At 40.8% G+C, this 21563-nt stretch overlaps 1 protein-coding gene across 4 annotated transcripts in view; it reads right to left on the bottom strand.

Annotated features, from left to right (window-relative positions):
* The window catches only part of mib2 (MIB E3 ubiquitin protein ligase 2), a 78730-nt gene that overhangs the window by 28800 nt on the left and 28367 nt on the right, over positions 1-21563 (bottom strand). The window contains exon 1 of one of the 4 annotated variants that reach the window (XM_061682625.1): positions 393-21553. The exons of the other annotated variants lie outside the window; for them this stretch is intronic. Within the exon in view, the coding sequence (XP_061538609.1) occupies positions 393-445 (53 nt within the window). The 5' untranslated portion in view covers positions 446-21553. Of the gene's footprint in view, positions 1-392; positions 21554-21563 lie in introns of those variants that run through there. 4 annotated transcript variants of the gene reach the window in all.

Here is a 21563-nt window from a genome sequence, read left to right as displayed (position 1 = left end):
AATCAATCTTTTTTTGGTCTTCTTTCCCATTTGATCAAGACATTACACACTGCTATTCCCTTTTCATGTCATCCATAAGCTAATTGGCATTCATATGAATTGGGCATGACAAAATATTAACTTAACATACCGCCTCTAAAATGACACCCTTCTCAGCTCAATTAAGAGCAAAAGATTGGATTCATCTTAGGGATATTATATTCTTCTTTCTCTGTTAAAGTGTCAAAATAGTCCATGTTGTGGTGGTGTTCACGAGATAAAAAGGATACCAAGCTGACAAAAAAGGGTAATTTCTCTTTGGGATCTAAAAAACGCACTGTTACAGGCAACACTATCCACACCATCTAAACACACATGCAGAGACTCAAGACAGTGCTCTTAAGCAAACATACCTTATGGTAAAGATTTGATCAGATCTCGGTGCAAAGGAACTGCCTATTCCCATACTTTCTTAAAAAAATAAAAATAAAATCAAACGCTAAATTTCATTTCAGCTGGACATCATCTCAGGATCAGGTCATATCATTTGAAATCCAGTGTAGACCAAAGAAGAGTCCAGGGAGTGCTGTTGTCAATAAATGTCATAGAAGCTTTGCTGCTCAGATATCTCACTCAGAAGGTTATGCCTTGCTTCACATTAAAACTTGAAGCTAGAGTTCACCGATTTAATTCTCTCGATGGAAAGACTTATCCAGTTTCCTAGAATCAACAGCAGGAGACGGCAGTAAATCTCTGTGTGTGCTTGGACAAAGCTGTGCTGGGAATAGTGTGCATTTGAAGACAGATGCTTTGAGGCTAATCCTTAAAAGCAGAGCTTTAAGAGAGCAGGCAGACTTAGGGCAAAGCATTGGCACTGCCTTACACGCTTAAGTGGACCCAAGTTCACACCAGGCATCACGTCGTCAAAAGTCTTTGTTGAATCCAGTTGGGCTCCTTCACTGTGGCCCAGGTCAAGCCAATATTCACAATTTATTTTTCACTGCAGGGTAGCTACTCGCTACTAGCTCCTTTCTATAAGCAAAACTAGGTGCTCCAAGGCACTATTTCAGCCAGCTGGTCAGCCGGTGTCCAAGTATGCTGAGCAGATTCATCATTGCCACAACATTTGAGGATGCATGGCAATAAATAACAAAAACACTCACACACAATGATGAATACTCAAATCCTTCGTAATTTAGTTTTGCCCATCAGTCTAGTATATGTGGCTAATATTTGGGAGGGGACAAAATCACACCTTGCAAATGGCTAAAAATGTCCCTTTACAGTAATGGCTACTCCAAAACAAAATGGCAGACTCCCAGTGTCTTTTTCATGATGGAAATGTTTACCAAATGTAATGTAACTTCCTTCAAGGGCTAAATTTCCCCCCAAATTAATAATAATAATAATAATAGCAATAATAATAATAATAATAGTGAGGATAAGTGGTACAGAAGAAGGATGGATGGATAATAATAATAACAAATTACACTTTATAGCACTTTTATAGGTACCCAAAGACACTTTACAATTTCACGCATTATTCATTCAATCCTCAAGCACACCCTGTTGGTGGTAAGCGACGAGTGTAGCCACAGCTTTCCTGGGTGAGTCTGACGGAAGCATGGCTGCCATTCTGCGTCTACGGCCCCTCCGACCACCACCGGACACGGGGGGGAACTCAAGCTACCAGGGTAGCTAGGGAAGTTCCTGCAAAGGTTCCTGCGGTGGGAAAGCCCCTAAGGTTATTTGATCTTATATTACAAATATTTATTCATAACTATAATATACTTTTAAACTGCTCACGTTCTGAAGTGGTGTGTGCAGTGACATACTAATGAATTTCCAGTTCAAACGCAACGTCCTGTGTGGACATGTATTATTTTATATTTGTATCTCTAAACACGTATTATTTTGTTGTTCAAAGTTGGTTACTCTGCGAAAACGCACTTCCAGCAAGACCTGTGACAAGTGTTCTGTATCACCAAATCACTTATTTCAGTGTTTTGCGACTGCATGTAATGATAGTTTAGCAATTAGCATGGCTTTGACATCGTCTTCGCCTAGCCACGCCTTGTCCTCCCTTTGTGCCACTCGTAAGAAAAATGGTAAGAAGTGCAGCTTATTCGCTACCATGGAGGCGATGATCAGTGACTTACAATGCGTTGATACCAGACACAAAAATAACTGTCGCCTCTGTGGCTTGGCAGCCGGGGGGGCATAATAAAATAGCATGCACGAAGCAGCTGTTCAATATGGAAGCGCCGGTAATGTCACACGCTGGATTGTTTTTTTCCAATATCTGGAACAATCACTGTTACGGCTGTAACGAGTCAACATTCAGTGATTTCCGTAACAAAATACGGACGTTCCCAAACATTTGACAGCTCTGTCTTAGTTTTCAGTGGTACTATTATGAAGTAGACAGCAGACAAACTGATCTGGTCCTGTTCATTGGGGGGGGGGGGGGGGACAGCATAAGAATGAAGCTAATGAGTAATCCAATTCGTCTGTCCGTTGATCATCATTGCATAAATACAGTCGTGCTCACTATTATTGGCAACCATGAAGTTTAACTCATTCCCTGCCAAAGACGTCATTCAGAATCGAGCTAAAGACATCAATTTAACGGGGATCGGTCGAGGTGGGTCTTGTGCAGTTTGTGTGTGATCGTGAAGCCTCTGGATAACTGCAATGAGGAATGGCACCCGAAAGAGGGCAACAATGCCTTGAGGTGAACGTCCCTCCCTCAGAGGAAGAAGGAGGAGGAGGCGGGGAGGAGGAGACAATGAGAAGAAGCAATCATAATGGCGGAAAAGAGAGAAGACAAAATGAAAAAAATCTTAATAAAAAAATCAATAAATGAATAAAGCTTTTGTTACTAGAATTTTTATTGCCCCAAGGCAAAACAAATATTCCTGCGACTGACAGGAATGACACCTTCGATCATCATGCAAGGGAATAAAGAATGATGCTGCGAGCCGATCCCTTTGTTAAAAAGCTATCGCCCAAAATGCTTGGCCATAAGGCGAGATGCTCTCGGCCGCTTGCCAGCTGATCGTCTGCCAACCAGGATTTGAGTAAATGGGATCCGGAATCGTGATGAGTGAACTCCCTCTGGATCGCCTGGAAGCAGCAGAGCTTCATTCGGAGCTTCCTCCGGATGATAATGGAGACGACTCGTTTGCAGCTCGCTTTAGCTACATTTAGCGAACAAACACGCTCCTTTAATCCTTGTTACATCAAAACATAATTTAGTCCCACTTGTTCACATTACATTGTAACATCTGTTGCCAGTACTGATTTTAATTTTCCATTTCCAGCTCATCCGTCTTGCAATAATTCAACACCCATGAGTCGAAGGTCTTTTAGGATTGCGACGAATAATTTTTTTTTACCCTTGCAAAACATCAATAAAATGTATTCTCTGGTAATCGTAAGTATTGTTTAAAACTTATAGGTTATGCATACAGCAGACATTCGACTCCCATTCCAGTACGCAGTACAAACAAAAAGGTAATTGAAAGCTTTTTTCCCCCCTCCCCCCTTTCAACAATGTATTTTTATAGTAATAGTTATATTTCTAAACTGCACAGGTTGTGCTCAGAGCAGAAGTAGGGACTGGTTTCAAGGACAATGACAACCACACAAGATCCCATTCACCACCACCAAAGAATAAAATCCAGATGTGGATAAAACTTTGCTAGATTTTATGCGCAAGGTAATAAAAACCTGGACTATTGATCAAACGGTAGAGGAGGAGAATTGGGAGGAAAAAAAGTGTGTGGGAGCCCCATTGTTCATGCATTTTTGTGTAATGTATATTCTGTACATAGTTATACTTGCAAATAAATTATTTTTCTGTCAAAAAAAAAAAAAAAAAAAACTTTCTCAGTTGTTTTTCAGATGTTTGAGATTTTCACCAAAAGGAAAAAAAATATATACATATTATATCTGTCTGCTTTCACAAAAATGCTGTTTTCTCAGGTTTGTTTCCCCATCAGAAACAGATTTGGCTGAAAGTAGCCTATATTTCACTGCTGATTACCAAAGAACAGTATAAGCTAAAGACAAACCTTTTTTTCCCAGATGAAATAAGAGAGTCTGATCTTTCTTTTGGTGGTTTTGGTGTTTACATAGTCATAGTATTCTGTGGGCTTGAAAAATGAGTGAAATTGCTTGAAAATGGCTGGCAGTCTAGGGGTTCCATGCTCAGGAAACGGCTGGCAGTGAATGAGTTAAGTACTAAATGTGAATTACCTCATGAAGAAAATGAGTCAAGTAAAACAGCATTTTTCAATTGCGAACTTGTGTTTGATACAAAAGAGCAAATGATCAACAACATTTTATGGACAGATGAAACAAAAATAGAGCTTTTTGGCAATGCAACACAAACAGTATGTTTCCAGACGGCGCAATGAAGCCTTTAAGGAAAAGAACACCTTGGCAACAGTCAAGCATGGTGTAGGATCCATAATGCTGTGGGTCTGCTTAGCTACATCTGGTACTGGAGGCCTTGACTGTATCACAGGTATCATGAAATAAGAAAATTATCAAGAGATTTTAGAGTGAAATGTCTTACCCAGCATAAGAAAACTCCAGCAAGACAAAGACCCAAAACCACACATCCAAAAGCACACAGGAATGATTGAAAAAGAAAAAAAAATACTGTTTTAAAATGGCCAGCCATGAGTCCTGATCTCAATCCAATTGAAAATCTTTTGGGGAAGCTGAAATCTGCCATGGGGAAAAAGAACCCTGCAAATGTTCAAGAGCTTGAACCAATTGCAACGGAAGAGTGGAAAATAAATACCACCTGAGAAGTGCACAAAGCTTATAGACAGATACAAGAAACATTTGGAGGCTGGCATCGCTGCCAAAGTGTGTGCAACCAAATATTAAGGAGGGGTGCCAAAATATGTGTATTGCTGCACATGCTGTTTTCAGTTTTGTTTTCTTTTTTCGTTGAAATTACAATATCTAAGTTGAAAAAAATTACTTTGGACCTCCAATTAAAAGATCCTGATAAGTTTGGTACATTTCCATTTATTTCTGAAGATGTTATATAGGTTATGCAAATCGTGAAGGGGTGCCAAGAATGGTGAGCACGACTGTATATCACGTTGTTTTTCAAAGAATCTACTGTATAGTAGACATCATTTTACCTTATTTAGCTACATAATACCACATTGGCTCAGGATGTCTTAATAGAGTGCATTGTTAATGAACTGATGACACAGAGACAAAGAGAATGCAAAGAAATTGTCACCTGTTCATTTCATCCTAATCAGTATTCGTCATGATGTAAGCAGCCATTCTGAGAAAGACAACAGCTCTATTAAGGGATCAAGATTTTTAATCCCAAAAGACCAAATGTCACCTTTTTGACCAGACGTGATAGAGCTACAACTACTGTCCTTGTCAACAAGTCACCCAAGGGTTATCTTAGGTGAGCTAGCAGAGGAGCAAGATGAGGAGGAAAAGGCGATGAACAAATGTCAAACCACCTTATGTTGAATATGAGAACATAGTGGTTCACTGAGGATCACAAAAATGCAACTTTTGCATTGAGATAAAAGAATTTATGAAATTGAGTGTGGATTTTTGTCATTCCATTGAAAAATTGTCGAGAAATATTTTTACTATCTAACATAAACACAACCTAAAACTTCAAAACGGTCCAAAAGCTGAACACATTTTGTTTGAATTCCAAGGGTCCACTTAATAAAATCTAGAACTTTCTTCCATCTCTCAACTGCATCGCTGGAGCTCAGTCACAGTGATCTTTGGGTTCTTCTTTATCTCTCTCACCAAGGCTTCTTCTCCCCCGATTGCTCAGTTTGGCCGGACGGCCAGCTCTAGGAAGGGTTCTGGTCATCCCAAACGTCTTCCATTTAAGGATTATGGAGGCCACTGTGCTCTTAGGAATCTTAAGTGCAGCAGCAATTTTTTGTAACCTTGGCCAGATCTGTGCCTTGCCACAATTCTGTCTCTGAGCTCTTCAGGCAGTTCCTTTGACCTCATGATTCTCATTTGCTCTGACATGCACTGTGAGCTGTAAGCACTTATAGACAGGTGTGTGGCTTTCCTATCAAGTCCAATAAGTATAATCAAACACAGCTGGACTCCAATGAAGGTGTAGAACCATCTCGAGGATGAGCAGAAGAAATGGACAGCACCCGAGTTAAATATATGAGTGTCAAAGCAAAGGGTCTGAATACTTATGGCTGTCTGATATTTCAGTTTTTTAAGAAATCTGCAAACATTTCAACAATTCCGTTTATTTTTTTGTCAATATGGGGTGCTGTGTGTACATTAATGAAGATGAGGAGTGGGGGTGGGGGGGTGACTTTAGCAAATGGCTGCAATATAACAAAGTAAAGTAAAAATGTAAGGGGGGTCTGTAAGGGGGGTCTGAATACTTTCCGTACCCACTATCTGCCCAAGGTGGCTACTTTAATGAGTCAAAGGTTTAGAATACATTTTTGTTTGTAGATTAATTCCATTACTTCTTTTGCAATTTGTAATTGTAATTTACCTTTATTTGATTTATTTCATACAGAATTTAAAAAACATGGTGAGCGGCGCAAACATATGCAGTGCTCACATCTCACTGGCGACCATTAAAGTGCCTTTAAACTAATTTCCTTGTTTTTCTTTTCTAAAGACAGTGGAACCTTGGGCTACAAACTTAACCGTTTGCGACCCGAAACTTTAACCCCAGGTAATATTTCCCATTGAAATTAATGGAAATGCAATTAATCTGTTCCAGTCATCAAATCAAATTATACTTACCTGTTCTATCAGTGTGCGGTTAAAATAAATACACTGCAATACAGAAATAAGTGAAAACACACTTTTAAATAAATACAACACTAAATAAATATGTTTATTGCTCATTAACTTTAACTAAAAAAATTAGTATCGGATCAGATCAGACTTTGATCTGAAGCTCAGATTTTACCACTCTTATACCATTCGATGCTCTGCTCCAGCACTTCTATCCAACAGCGCCCGGACAGCATGCAGAGCCCACACGATCACAACAATATTCAAATACATCTCAGACTTCATTTCTTTCTTTGTTTTCATTCACAAAAATCGCTAGCTCAAAGCTAACACACATTGAATGAAAAATACCATTGACGAGCTATCGGAAATTAGCATAGCACTTATATCTCTCAAAATAATGAATATTGGTACACAAACACTGTATAGACACTAACAAAAAGGCAATACAACAATGCTCCAGGCATAAATTCTTCAAACTCTGTGAAAAATGACTTATATTAGCAATAATCAATCGTAACTTCTTCTACTTTCTTTGTTACTGCAAGTGTCTATCTCATTGTGTGCACCATACTGCTGCTCAGAGGTCACACGTGCACAGCAGGAACAGTGGAAAAAACTATACCCAAGATGCAATGCTGCGCATGTGGAGAAACCAAATGCTGTTCCCACCATATACTGACAGAAAAGAATAACTGAATTTAAAATTGTTATTTTGCACTTTAAAAGTATAATTTGTATTTATTATTTATTGAGGTTATTTTTCATGGTTTTCTAATTCATTTTCCATTTAATCTTTTAAAATGTAGAATATGCTTATGTTTAAGTTAAAGCTGGCGTAAGCAGTCAGGGGAAAAAGCACTTTTTTCATATATGTTAGAACTCTGCATGTCCTGACAGTAAAACATATTTAAATAATCTTTTAAAAACTCATCCCTCTCTGGCCTTATCTATTACCTCTAATTTAATTTTCATTATTAATTTAGAAAGTCTCCGTGACGGAGAGAATTGTCCAATTAGACAATGTACAAACTGGAGGCAAGCCCTGGGAGCGTGTCAATCATTTTCACATGCACACACATTTACGTCAGACGGAAGCTCTGGAAACAATGGCGGACGCGGAGGCTTTCGGCGGCTACCCCTTGTTTACCAACAACTGGGTCCTCTAATACAAGGAAACAGAAGCAGAGCAAAGAGACCAGAAAGGCTAAACAGATGACATCTGATACCGTAAGTAACAAAACTAGGATACACATTGGACCTACTATTCGAGAGGTGGCTGGAGTCAACTCAGACACACTGAGGAACTTGATGGACAAAGGAGCGAAGTGGCTTCATTTCTGCTGGACTGTAAATATATCGCATAACGTAATTTCTCATGTAATTTCCCCCAAGAAATGTCAAAAGTCAATGGTGCGCATTATACACTGGTATAGGGGGAAATTATAAATAAAAAATAAAAAAACGTTCCCACACACACACACAATCTCTCCCACCATCGTAATTTTGATGCAAAGACCGAGAAAAAGGTGACAAGATTATGCAACTTTTTAAGTAGCAAAGCTGTGAGTGATTGATGGGGGGGACGAGCACTTAGGTGACGTCAGCTGTGCAGCGCGTTAAACCAACTCACAGTCTGGACCACAATGAAGTTGAAAGTTCTCACTTTTTATTGTAAATATTATTTTAGCCAAGTATTGCAAGTCCTTCAGTGAGTCAGTCCTTATTGTATGATGATTTATTACTGCGCACTTCGGTATGATTAATTAGCCCACAATGCATTGCGCACTTAATTTGCCAGTAAAACTGTATTCTTAATGTGTAAATAAAAAAGTAACAACCATCAAATACACTTTTTACTAAGTAAAATAAAAATAGTGTGACGACAGGGAAATCGTGCAATTCTTTGCACTTTTATGGTACTGTACCGTGACTGCGCATTGTATAATAAACAATCACCGCCCATGTGCATTGTATAATAAATAATCACCTTCCCAAATGCGTTGTTGTATTTATTGAATAACGAGCAGTCTGCGTGATCAGTGTAATATTTTTGGACCGCTAAACTGCTCTTTCTACAAGACACCCACCATAAATTTTAACTTGGCAAGAACTATAGATGACTCAAAAGTAACTATTGTTGTTATGAAGAAGTAACTATAGTCTGAGTACTTTCCCGGGAAAAGTAATGCATTACTTTGCTCGTTACTTAGTGATGGCGAGATGAAACTTCATGAAGCATTGTAACACTTCAGCCATTGGATTGAGTAATCGTTCATTTCTTGATGCTTAATTGGACACGAAACCAGCTGCTGGCCATGTGCATAATCACAGGCATCTGTATCTTTACCACGTACACTATGTGCTGCGTTGCATTTTTGCGCCTTTTTGGCTCTCGTGAATGACTATGTATTACAATTTCTCAAAATCAAGTGTAAAATATATTATTTTTGAACGTATTCTGTGTACTTAAAATGTTCACCATCGCTGTTATGCCAGGTTGTATAATGTTTTTCTGTAATTTTTGGAAAATGGCATGGGCTTAAGAGGGCAGAGGATTTTGAAAGTGCTTATTTAGAAATAACAGTTTATCATCATTTTTGTGTTCAGTGATTCATTCAAGAGCAAGATTTTTATAAATTGGGGTACAGTAATTTCTCCTCTCCCTGTGAGGTTTGATTTTACCTTGCTTTCTGTGAACACAATAAATACTTTCCCCATGAATAAAATAACAAACGGTGGAAATTGCAGTTTTTGACAAGCCTCAATGATATTCCCTTACACAGTGCGGTCCAGCTTGGGGTTCGAACTGAGGCGACCACCATACCCCAGGTAGAGAGTCGAGTGCACCAACCGCTGGGCTATGAGACCAGGATACCAGGTTAGCGGCCAGAAGCCTCTTTCCAAGGATTCTGAGGAGTGACGGAATCGCTTACTAATGTCCAAGCTATGTCCAAACTGCTGTCAACACTCTCCAAACTCTATTAGCCTACACAAACTACACAGTCCTTACCCAAACTGAGCTGACATCACCTCTATATCAAACGCACACGCGCGCGCACACACACATGCACACACATTTTGAATGGAGCCTGCATGAGGGGTTTAGATTGCTGTCAAACCTTGCGGCAAACCGAATCGGTCACGTGGTACAGCCGGGCAGCGAGGCTTCGGACGTCATCACTTCCGGGTCCACCCGTAAATGAAGCAAGCCTCGATACGAGCTTTGTGGAAACGCCCCCTCCATTACTCGACACACGCCTCGAAGAATCGGCACATCTCATAACATCACTATCTTTACTCAAAATGGCAGCACTTTGGAGCAACGAGTTACTGGCATCACTGGTTGTGACGCAGGTGTAGCAACAATGAACAGTAATTAGTTAGCGAGCCAAAGAGTGTCCTCTGCAAGGAACTCGTGTAAATCGATTGCACAAGAGGAGAGTGCCCGCTATCTTGAACCGGAGGTTTCGCGATGGTCAACCCCTCCACTTCATTCATTTCCATTGAGACTTTTGGGCATGCGTGCACAGACACACAAAAAAAAAATCATAACTTGCTGAATCTTTTTTTTTTTTTTTTTTTTTTTTATAAGCGATTTTCATGCAGTTTGTTTTGCTACAAACATCAGACGGGCTATGAAAAAAAATACAAATCTCTGCGTATTGAAAATGGTAGCCAGCCAATCGCAGGGCACATAGAAACAAACAACCATTTGCACTCCCAGTCATGCCTACGGGCAATTTAAAGTCTCCAATTAATGCATGTTTTTGGGATGTGGGAGGAAACCGGAGTGCCCGGAGAAAACCCACGCAGACACGGGGAGAACATGCAAACTCCACACAGGCGGGGCCGGGGATTGAACCCGGGTCCTCAGAACTATGAAGCTGACGCTCTAACCAGTCGGCCACCATGCATACATCTTATCTGAAATAAAATGTGTTTAAATACTTTTTATTAGTTTTATATTTCTTGTTTTAAATATACAATCCATGATTAGCATTATATAGGGCACTGATGATGACCTGGAAGGAGTTATGAAATGTAACTGCTTGATTTCTGAGTGGCAATTGTGAGCAAGAAACCATTCATTTTCAATGAACAATTTCAAAATGGTAGAGGTAAATGTGCAGAGATTCCTGGAAGTAAATTTCCCCAAAAAAGGTACAAATGGATCTACAAATATTAATAAAGTAATATAACATGCACATTTCTACTGGAGCAATGCTTTGAAAATATTAAATGTGGTTCCTCATTGTCTGCATCCTATATAATGTCCTTGAGGATTTTCCACATTACATATTGGCGATAGGAGGCCTTAGCGGAATTGTCTGTTGTTCTCTCCGGGGTCACGAAGGTCATCAGCTGTTCAGCTGTCATTCCACATTCGTCTGCCTGGGCCTAAAACTCCCTCATGCAAGATGGTGTGCATGAGGTTTGTCATATGTCTGCAGTTATAGTAGACACTATTCCGATGATCAGGGCCTGAAGAGTCAGAGGACCTTTCCCAGATGTCTCATGGTGGACATCAAAACATGGAACTGGGGTCACGTCGCAGAAGTTTCTTTATCACAATATGTGATTACGCTAAACTCAGTCTGTCAGCTCTCTCCTGTAAAGCAAGACATTATTTGGTGATTAGATTTTGTGTTTGTGAAATTGGCTTTCCATTGTTACAAATACTGCATCTACAGTGGGTACGGAAAGTATTAAGACCCCCTTAAATTTTTCACTCTTGGTTATATTGCAGCCATTTGCTAAAATCATTTAAGTTCATTTTCCCCCGCTCAATGTACACACAGCACCCCATAGTGACATAAAAAAAAAACTGAATTGTTGAAAACTTTGCAGATTTATTAGAAAAGAAAAACTGAAATATCAGACAGCCTTAAGTATTCAGACCCTTTGCCGTGACTCATATATTTAACTCTGGTGCTTTCCATTTCTTCTGATCATCCTTAAAATGGTTCTACACCTTCATTGGAGTCCAGCTGTGTTTGATTATACTGATTGGACTTGATTAGGAAAGCCACACACCTGTCTATATATAACCTTACAGCTCACAGTGCATGTCAGAGCAAATGAGAGTCATGAGGTCAAAGGAACTGCCTAAAGAGCTCAGAGACAGAATTGTGGCAAGGCACAGATCTGGCCAAGGTTAAAAAAATAAAATAATCTGCGGCATTTAAGATTCCGAAGAGCACAGCGGCCTCCATAATCCTTAAATGGAAGACGTTTGGGACAACCACAACCCTTCCTTGAGCTGGCCGTCCGGCTAAACTGCGCAATCAGGGGAGAAGAGCCTTGGTGAGAGAGGTAAAGGAAAAACCCAAAGATCACTGTGGCTGAGCTCCAGAAATGCAGTCAATTCTGGGTTTTTTTCTGTCAATATGGGGTGCTGTGTGTACATTAATGAGGGGAAAAAAATTAACTTTAATGACTACAGCAAATGTCTGCACTATAACAAAAAAAAAATAATAATAAATTTAAGGGGGTCCGAATACCTTCTGTACCCACTGTATTCTTTCTGATGTCCACATATAAAAGCAGTTTAGATGAGTATTTTAAAAAATCCCTCACACCCATCCCATCAATAAAGATTTATGAATACAATACAGTACCATTTTTATTCTGTTTTCATTCTTGTACACGTACATATACACGCAGGGGTGTTAAACACATTTTTGTCACAGGCCACATTGTAGTTACAATTCCCCTCAGATGGCTGTCATGACTGGAAATAAATTATTAATTGGCTCATCATATTACCCATACATACACGAAAAATTGATGGATAACTCGTTTTGAAAGCAGATGTCCAGGATGATAGTATGTCCAGCTTTTTTTCAAGTTACTGTAAAAATGGGTTTGGTTACAAAAAAATGCTTTTGCGACAGCTCAACATTTTAAAAATATGACAATTTTGAAGTTTTGGTACAACGTTTTAGCAAGAATCATGGTTGTTGACAATTTGCTTTCACCTGTGATTTACAGTTTCTAAAATGTGTTTGTGTGTAAATGAGTGTGTACAAATCATGAGACTATTATACAGTGCATAGAGTACCTCCTTGTCTGCTACCCAGAGACTTACTCAGCCAGGTGTTGCAGTCGGCCAGGGTCACCAATAGCAGTGTTCTCTTTTTTGCAACTGTCAACAACAAAGGATATAAATTCACCTGACATTGCCTCTGTACTACAATGTGGAGTATTGATATAGCTTTTATCAAAGCTAGTTGCTGCTAAATGGGGCTAATAATGAAATGTAACATTCATGCTAATAACTTTCTAACTAGATAGTTTTCCACATATTCAATATGACAACTATTTTTACTTACCGGTGAACAAGACGTGATGAAATTGGTAAAGTACCTGCTACAAGTTGATCACGGTAAAACCAGCTGGTGACTTGCGCATGCACCCGGCAAGGGGCGTGGATTCGGCCAGAGCGGAGTGGGAGGGAAGGGAGTAGTGAAGTGAGGCTACATTAAAATTTGCTAGCAGTTTTAACACTACACATGGCACCATTAAGCAGTGGTTATGTTGCAATTTAAATATATATATTTCATTATTATTGTTTTATTGAAGTTCTTTTCCAGGACTTTCTAATATAATTATTTATTTTATTCAATTGTAGTACATTCCTATGTTTAAAGTTACTTTATGTAACCCTTGGTTACTAATAAATGGGTCTATTTTTCTCATACCTACTGTTGCGGATTACTGTTTTATGTTTGAGTAATATCCCTTGATCAAACAGTTTCTAACATTCCATACTACAAAATAAGTAAAGCATGTATGATTCATGCTGATGTCGGATCAGACCGATATTGGTGTCAGCCAAAACCCAAGGTCGCAATATCGGTATCGGATTGGAAGGGACATCCCTATCCAACACCTGGTCACATAATGCACCATCTTTGGAGACATTACGCAACTTATTTACACAAAGGAAGACTTGCTAAACATTAGGGAGTCTACTCCGGACTCGATTTTTTCTCTGAATTACTTACCGGCAGAGCGGCTGCAGTCGATGGAGCATGAAGAAAGCGCAGACGACGCCACAGAGGGAAGTGTGCCGGAATACAACTTAAGCTCAGACTGCGAGGATTCCGAAAGCTTCTACCGTCGATTCACCAAACAAAACTACGCTCTCTACTAAACACAATGGATGAGCTTCATCTTTTCACTAAGACCAGTAAGGACTTTGGATGTTCCGCCGCCATGTGCTTCAGGGAGACATGGCTTTGCGAACGCATCCCCGATGGTCCCGTAATGCTTTCCGGCTTCCAACTTCACTAAGCAGACCGGGACAAGGAGCTATCGGCGAAAACAAAAGGTAGCCGAATATGCTCTTATATGAACAAAAAATGGTGTATGGACATCACGGAGCTCAGCACACACTGCAGCCCGGATGCTGTTTTTGAACTATAAATTATTCTACTCACGCCGTGAGTTTGCTTCATTCATTCTCGCCGACCCGCAGCCCAAGGCTAACACGAACGCCGCACTACAAGCGCTGGCTGACCAAGTCAACCAACTTGGGGAAAAAAGCACCCAGATCCATCCCACATTATACTTGGGGACTTTAACCTAATACCACGCTGAAGGACTCGTACCGTGCTATCCCCCTTGCCGCTTTGCTCATCTGATAACAGTTTAATTCACTTAATAACAAATTACAGGAACAAACTTAAATGTGCGAAGCCTTTGGTGAAAACCGTGAAGAAGTGGACCAATGAAGCAAAGATGGAACAGACTGGAGTGTCTTCGAAACTTCAAGTGGCAGCCTGGATGAATATACGGACAGTGTTACATCCTATATGAGTTTCTGTGAAGATGTGTGTGTACCCACAAAGACATTTAGGACGTTCAATAACAACTGTTGATTACATTTATCAAGCAGAGTTTTATCAAGAAAAACATCTTATTTGATTCTAGTTCTTCAACTTTAAATGGGACCACTTGACCCACAGCATAACAAGAGTTAAATGGCGGTACAAATAGGAGCACTACTGAAACCACATTAAAAGAGCCATTCAAAGAAGAAAGAAATGTCCCATGACTGTGCTATTAAAAAATACTGTGGAGAATATACAGTGTGATCTGTTTTTTTTTTTTTAAAAAAGGGGGGGGAAGCAGCATGGCACATCACAGAGAACTCTCTCTTTCTTCCATTCATCGGATGAGAAAAGGGGTGACTTTCATGTGATGCCCTGGCAGAAATACAAAATAAGAAGATGCACAGCAACAAGTACTGCATCTCAAGATAGTAAAAAAATTAGATTCCTTAAATCAAACAGTATGCACTTAAGAAATGCATACTGTTGAAATTTGAAATCAAACCTTTGTTGTTATATATCTAAAAATTAGAAAAAAGCCAAATCAGTGAGATAATGTTTTCCTTTACATTGTGTAAGTACACCCCTGTATTGACTTGGTTGGAAGGTCAAAGTACAGCTCCACAAATACACAGGGCATGACTAAGCCAAACAACATTTCAACCTCAGAGACAAGTCAATATCTAATGATGAAAAACTGTGGTAGGTGACAAACCATTACATAACAGGTAGTAGATAAAAAAAAAATATTTCTGTCATCAAGGTAGTATTTGACTGGAAAGTCCAAATGCGTCACCATTTTGTTCATACCAGTTTGGGTGAGAGAAAGCCTAAATGTACAGCCCTTAACTAATGTATTTGATCCCCTTTCAAAAACACCATCTAGCATCATAAAGTGCTACTGAATTTCACTGAGCTCTTGCCTTTTTACAATTTTAAATAGATATGAGGATTTCAAACTGAATTCACCTTTTCATACCCAAATTGGAGCAATCTCACTGGATTTCTCTGATACATCAGGAAAATAAAGTATGTTCAGGAATGCGAGTAAATAATTACAGTTTGATGTTAATCAAGAAACAAAAAAATGTGCTTTAGTATTGTTTTGTTGGAGAGTACATTTAAAAATTAAATCAATTATATTTGAGCTTTAAAAATATCATTTAGGTTAAAGAACTAAATACTGGTGTATTAACCATTACAGAAACATAAAAAAATTATTTTGGTGTTCGTGGCAGTGGCATTAACCTAACATTAGGTAATAGTCTAATTTTTTAAGCACCGCGTTATCAATGAATGAGTTTAGGTCTTCTTGGTTCGGCTCAGTGCATTCACATTTTTCAATTTTATTTTATTCTATATATTCTCTGTTTTAATGTACAATGTTCCCCCACTATATTGCGGTTTGCTCCCCTATGATTTTTTTAAGGGATTTTTTTTTTTTTAATGGGTTTTTACTATATAAATATAAATAGAATAATATAGTCATGAGGAAAGATAGACCACCCTCATTTCTTTCTTGTTCATTTTTAATGCCTGCATGGTACAACACCGGTTTCTTCCCACATCCCAAAAATATGCGTGGTAGGTTGATTGAAGACTCTAAATTGCCCGTTGGTGTAAATGTGAGTGCGAATGGTTGTTTGTCTCTATGTGCCCTGCTGGCCTTGGCTGGCGACCGATTGAGGGTGTACCCCGCCTCCCGCCCGAAGATAGCTGGGATAGGCTCCAGCACGCCCGCAACCCTAGTGAGGATAAGCGGTAAAGAAAATGGATGGATGTTTGAAGTGGGGATGGTGGTCGACTGGTTAGCACATCTGATTCACAGTTCTGAAGACCTGGGTTCAAATCCAGCCTCCCCTGTGTGGCGTTTGCATAATCATGGGTTTTCTCCGGTTTCCTACCACATCCAAAAACCATGCATGGTAGGTTGATTGAAGACTAAATTGCCTGTTGGTCTGAATGTCCGTGTGAATGGTTGTTTTGATTATCAGTGCCCTGTGATTGGCTGGCGACCAGTTCAGAGTGTACCCCACCTCTCGCCCAGAGTCAGCTGGGACAGGCTCCAGCACGCCCACAACCCTAGTGAGGATAAGCGGCAGGGAAAATGGATGGATGGATGTTTGAAGTGCTGAAAACCTGCAAAGACTGAGAACATAGTACTGGTACAAAGTATGTCCACAACTCAAAATAATACATCATCCCTGAAGTGTAATGCGTTTAGTGTTATTTGGGCTAAAATTTCTCTGCATTCTACCCCCACATTGTGTTGCGTAGCAAGGCAACAGCAAAATGCACAGGATCTTCCACCCCACAGCCCTATGCCAGACGGACAGGAGTACACGGCGAACGTCACTCAGCCACTCTCATCGACGGAGGGACTCGTGAGTCACTCGCATCCTGGGCGAGGAGGAGGAGGGGAAAACAACCACCCGGCTGCGGGTAACTTGGTAGCCATAGGCTACATCGCGGTTGACGAGTCCCTCTGTCAAATTATGGCCTGCTCAATTTCAACGGATACAAAGGGGCAGAATGACTGCTGCCTGTGCAAGCGTCTGCTGTGTATCGCTCCTCTCCTCGCATGCAGAGTAGCACCACATCCGTGATAGAAGTATTTGATTGAAAGCAGGAGGCGGGATTTTCAGAGCACCCAACAACAAGCCAATAGCATCTGGAAGCTAAAAGAATGTCTCAGTTCTTCTTTAAGCCTGATTTCACAATTTTTTTTAATCCATTCATTCATTGTCCAGCTAGTTAACATTACTCTTCTGTGGTGTTCTGACGACATTTTTTGGCCTGTTTATGTATTCTTCAGGTAATATAGTGTACCTTTTGTGGTACCAGGCATTATAATTAATAAGAAATTGGAGAAACAAGGGTACAGACATGCTCTTGTCCAATGGCATTGTGACCCCAAAAAACTCCAGACCAAGCGGCATCACTAGCACCGCTCCCCCACCGAGGTGGACGACCACGGAGCACGGCAGATTCAACTTCACACACAGACACTAAGTGAATTACAAGCCGGGAGCATCAAAGCGGAGACACAGACACCTGGTTTCAAAAGTGGACGCTAAGTGAAATACAACCCCAAGGAGCATCAAAGTTGAGACGGACACCTGGTTTCACACCAGAACACTAAATTAATTAATTTCCACCACCAGCCAGCCTGTAGAGCCTCAACAACAAATACTTCTCCTTCCTGCTGTGTTCCGTGACACCTGCACATCTGGGCTGGGACAATGGACGGGGCACGAGCGACACCCTCAGGTGGCGGAAAGACACTGCAAACCTGGATTAACTAATCACAATCTTCACAGGAGTTGAATGTGATTTAATATTTTAAGAACTTTACATGAACGCCACTTGTGACTGTATTTTGCCAATTTTAATGTCTGATGTCAAATCTGTTGTCAACTGAACCGGATGAAATATTTCACCCCACACAACACGAATGCCACATTGCAAATATTGGTGTTCCCAAAAATCACATACACTTGAAACATTCGTTACGTCTACCAAAAGTACAGATTAGGGGATATTTGGGTTTTAAACTAACGAGAACAGGAATCCCACCTATACGCATTGTCATCCCATGCTCACTACCAACCTCACATCACAAGTCAGTTTCCTTTGCCAATGTTCGTCTGTCCTTTGTTTTTTTTCTCTGTATTGTTTCCATGTAGATTCCCCATGTTAGATCTCATTAAATTTCCCATAAAATTCACTCCCTGCATTGTTGTGTATGTTTGGGTTCGAGGAAAAGAAAAAACCTCTGGCCGTCTAGAACACTTATCTAATACATGTAGCAACCTTCAAATTACAAGACTGAGGATAAAAAGTGAATTACTAGCACCCGGAGCTTCAAAGCGGAGACCAAAGATACTGAGTTCGCCCTAGGACGCTAAGTTAATTACCTTAGCCCCCGCACGCTAGCCCAGAGGATTTCAACAACAAAGGCGGCTCCACACTGCTGGGTACCGCGCCACTTGGGAGTTTGAACAGGCAACACAGACACCCACAGGCGACAGAACAGCACTACAGACACGGGTTCAGGAAACAGTCTATACCAGACTTGGCTGGGAGTTAATATTTTAAGAACTTTACATGAAGGCCACAAGTGACTGTATTGCTGCAAACTTCAATGTCTAATGTCGAATCTGTTGTCAACTGAACCTGATGAAATGTTTCACTCCACACCACACAAATGCCACATTGAAAATAGTAGTGTTCTCAACAACCACTTAACATTTGAAACATTTGTTACAGGTATTAAAGAGGATGAGCGTAGGACAATGCAAAGCTGAAAAAATGGTCTCGTTATCTTGAATCCAATCATTAATATTTTATTCCACTGGTTTTAAACCGGGCGGCACGGTGGACGACTGGTTAGAGCGTCTGCCTCACAGTTATGAGGACCGGGGTTCAATCCCCGGCCCCGCCTGTTTGGAGTTTGCATGTTCTCCCCATGCCTGCATGGGTTTTCTCCAGGCACTCCGGTTTCCTCCCACATCCCAAAAACATGCATGGTAGGTTAATTGAAGTCTCTAAATTGCCCCCTAGGTGTGAATGTGAGTGCGAGCGGTTGTTTGCTTATGTGTGCCCTGCGATTGGCTGGCAACCAGTTCAGGGTGTACCCCACCTCTTGGCGATGATAGCTGGGATAGGCTCCGGCACTCCCGCGACCCTTGTGAGGATAAGCGGCTCAGAAAATGGATGGATGGTTTTAAATCACAAAATAATACCAAAATGGGAAATTAACACTCCGAGGCGGTCCAGCTCCCCTTTTGGTGCCGAAGGTGGTAAAGGAAGGCGGGAGGGGGTAAACCACACCCCTCCTGGCTCGCTTGGGCCATAAAAAGGCCAGCGCTATGCTCTCTGGCCAGCTTTTGTCTCACCCGACCAACTTGCCGACAACTGGACCAGGCAGGATGCCCACCTCAGCACGAGTTGACGAGGACACATCAGCGCATCCTCGGCTGCAGAGCATCCTGCAAGCATTCCGAGCTACCCTGTTTGGGGGCCTGAGCACATCCCGAGAAGCGGGCACAACGCGCCCGTTCCGAACGTCTTGCGAGCCAAGACACCCGGGCTCCTGCCTGGTAAAACTTTTTTTTTTGGCTCCTTTTCCCCCCCTTTTTCTTCTTCCTTTCCGCCAAATCCACCTGCTCCTGGTGCAGACCGGGACGGCCGAACACTCGGAAGCCTGCCTCAAACTTGTTCAAGACACGCAAGTCCAACATTGCGATCTACTAAAAGTACAGATTGGTGCATATTTGGGTTTAAATTAATAAAAACAGGAATCCCCAGCTATATGTATTCAGTACACGCTCATTCTACCAATCTCTCATCACAAGTCAGTTTCCTTTGCCAATGTTCATCTGTACTTTATTTGTTTTGTGTTTTTCTGTGTTCTTCCCCTGTAGATCCCCCATGTTAGATCATTAAATTTTCCATAAAATTCAGTACCTGCATTGTTGTGTGTGTTTGGGTTTGAGAAAAAAAAACCTTTGGACGTCTAGAACTCTTTCTAAAGTGTAGCATCCTTCAGATTACGAGACTGATAAAAAGGTTTCTCGTCATTTTTCCTAAATTTTATCCACATCAAAAGTGACGTGTTGCCCCTTTTATATATAAAATAGCTTGATTTATAGCGCTGTAATTTAAAATTACGATAACCCGGAAGTGACGCAGGAGTCGCTTCCAGCGCTTTCTTTTCTCCTAAATTAATTAAATTTTTATTTAACCCATATACGCTACACTACCTTTTTCCGTTCTTTAGTAATTCGTGGTAGAACATAGGTAAGTTATACCAAAATTCTAAGTTGTGTGATGCACTGCTCCCATCTAGTGTCCGTTTCTATGGGCATTAAAATTGCTCTCAGGCCTAATCCTATGGTGAGGAGTGACGTCAGCCCCCCTCTGAAGCCTATGGTGAAAAAAAACCTAAAAGACGTAAAACTACGTCTTTGGGATTCGGTGATCAAGTTTTAAAAGACGTAAAACTACATTTTTGGTATTAAATGGGATACTCAAAAGCCCTTCCTGATAAAAGTTAAAGTGAGCGCGCTTATTCTGCTGTGTGTGAACAGTGTTAATGGTTTTGGTTTTCCCCCACTTCGTAAAATGCTTCAATCCAATCGCTGCAGGCTATAAGCAGTCAGGCTCACGGGCTTTCCCAGCTACGGGAGCAGCGCATTGGGGAAAAGATCCGATTGCCGCTTGCCGCCAAATTTATTATTTTTTATCAGTTTATTACTGCGACATATGTTCGAAGTGGCGGCACGGTGCCCTGCCTGTGTGGAGTTTGCATGTTCTCCCCGTGCCTGCGTGGGTTTTCACCGGGTACTCCAGTTTCCTCCCACATCCCAAAATCATGCATGGTAGGTTAATTGAAGACTCATTTGAGAACCAGACCAAAAATCTTTCGTGCACCCCTTGTGCATTTACCACTGTGTAGGTCCTGTTGGAGGTGCCCGAGTGTCAACATTTGGCAGCGATAACACAGAACTAAACAATAACAAAAATATTGAATACATTCCCCGAATTGGTTGAAATACAAGTGACTTTGCCTTTACTCCACCGAACGCTGTTGGTAAATGGCTTCCTTTTTGATCAACAGTCTATTCATATCTAATGTACCTTTTCTATGCTTTCATTGTAGTTTTGATTTACCATGAGTGTGGTTTTTTTTTTTTTTAATTCAGATACGTTATTCATATGCACAAAGTTTAGAAGAAACTGTGCAATCCCACCTACGAACAGTGATGAAAAGCCTTAATGGCAGAGGATAGAGGAGTACATTCTTCCATACAGAAAAGGACACAGCAGTCTGTATGGTAATCAGAGTTCAATGCTTAACTCCTCTGACTCAATCAGGGGAGGCTGGTATTACAGCACAATGACTACAAAGTAAATAGAGGGTGATGAATGGTCCTGGAGAAGGGGGGAGTATAA

The sequence above is a fragment of the Phycodurus eques genome, chromosome 1 (assembly GCF_024500275.1).
Source record: "Phycodurus eques isolate BA_2022a chromosome 1, UOR_Pequ_1.1, whole genome shotgun sequence".
Lineage (NCBI taxonomy): Eukaryota > Metazoa > Chordata > Actinopteri > Syngnathiformes > Syngnathidae > Phycodurus > Phycodurus eques.
This window is presented reverse-complemented; position numbering and strand designations above follow the sequence as displayed.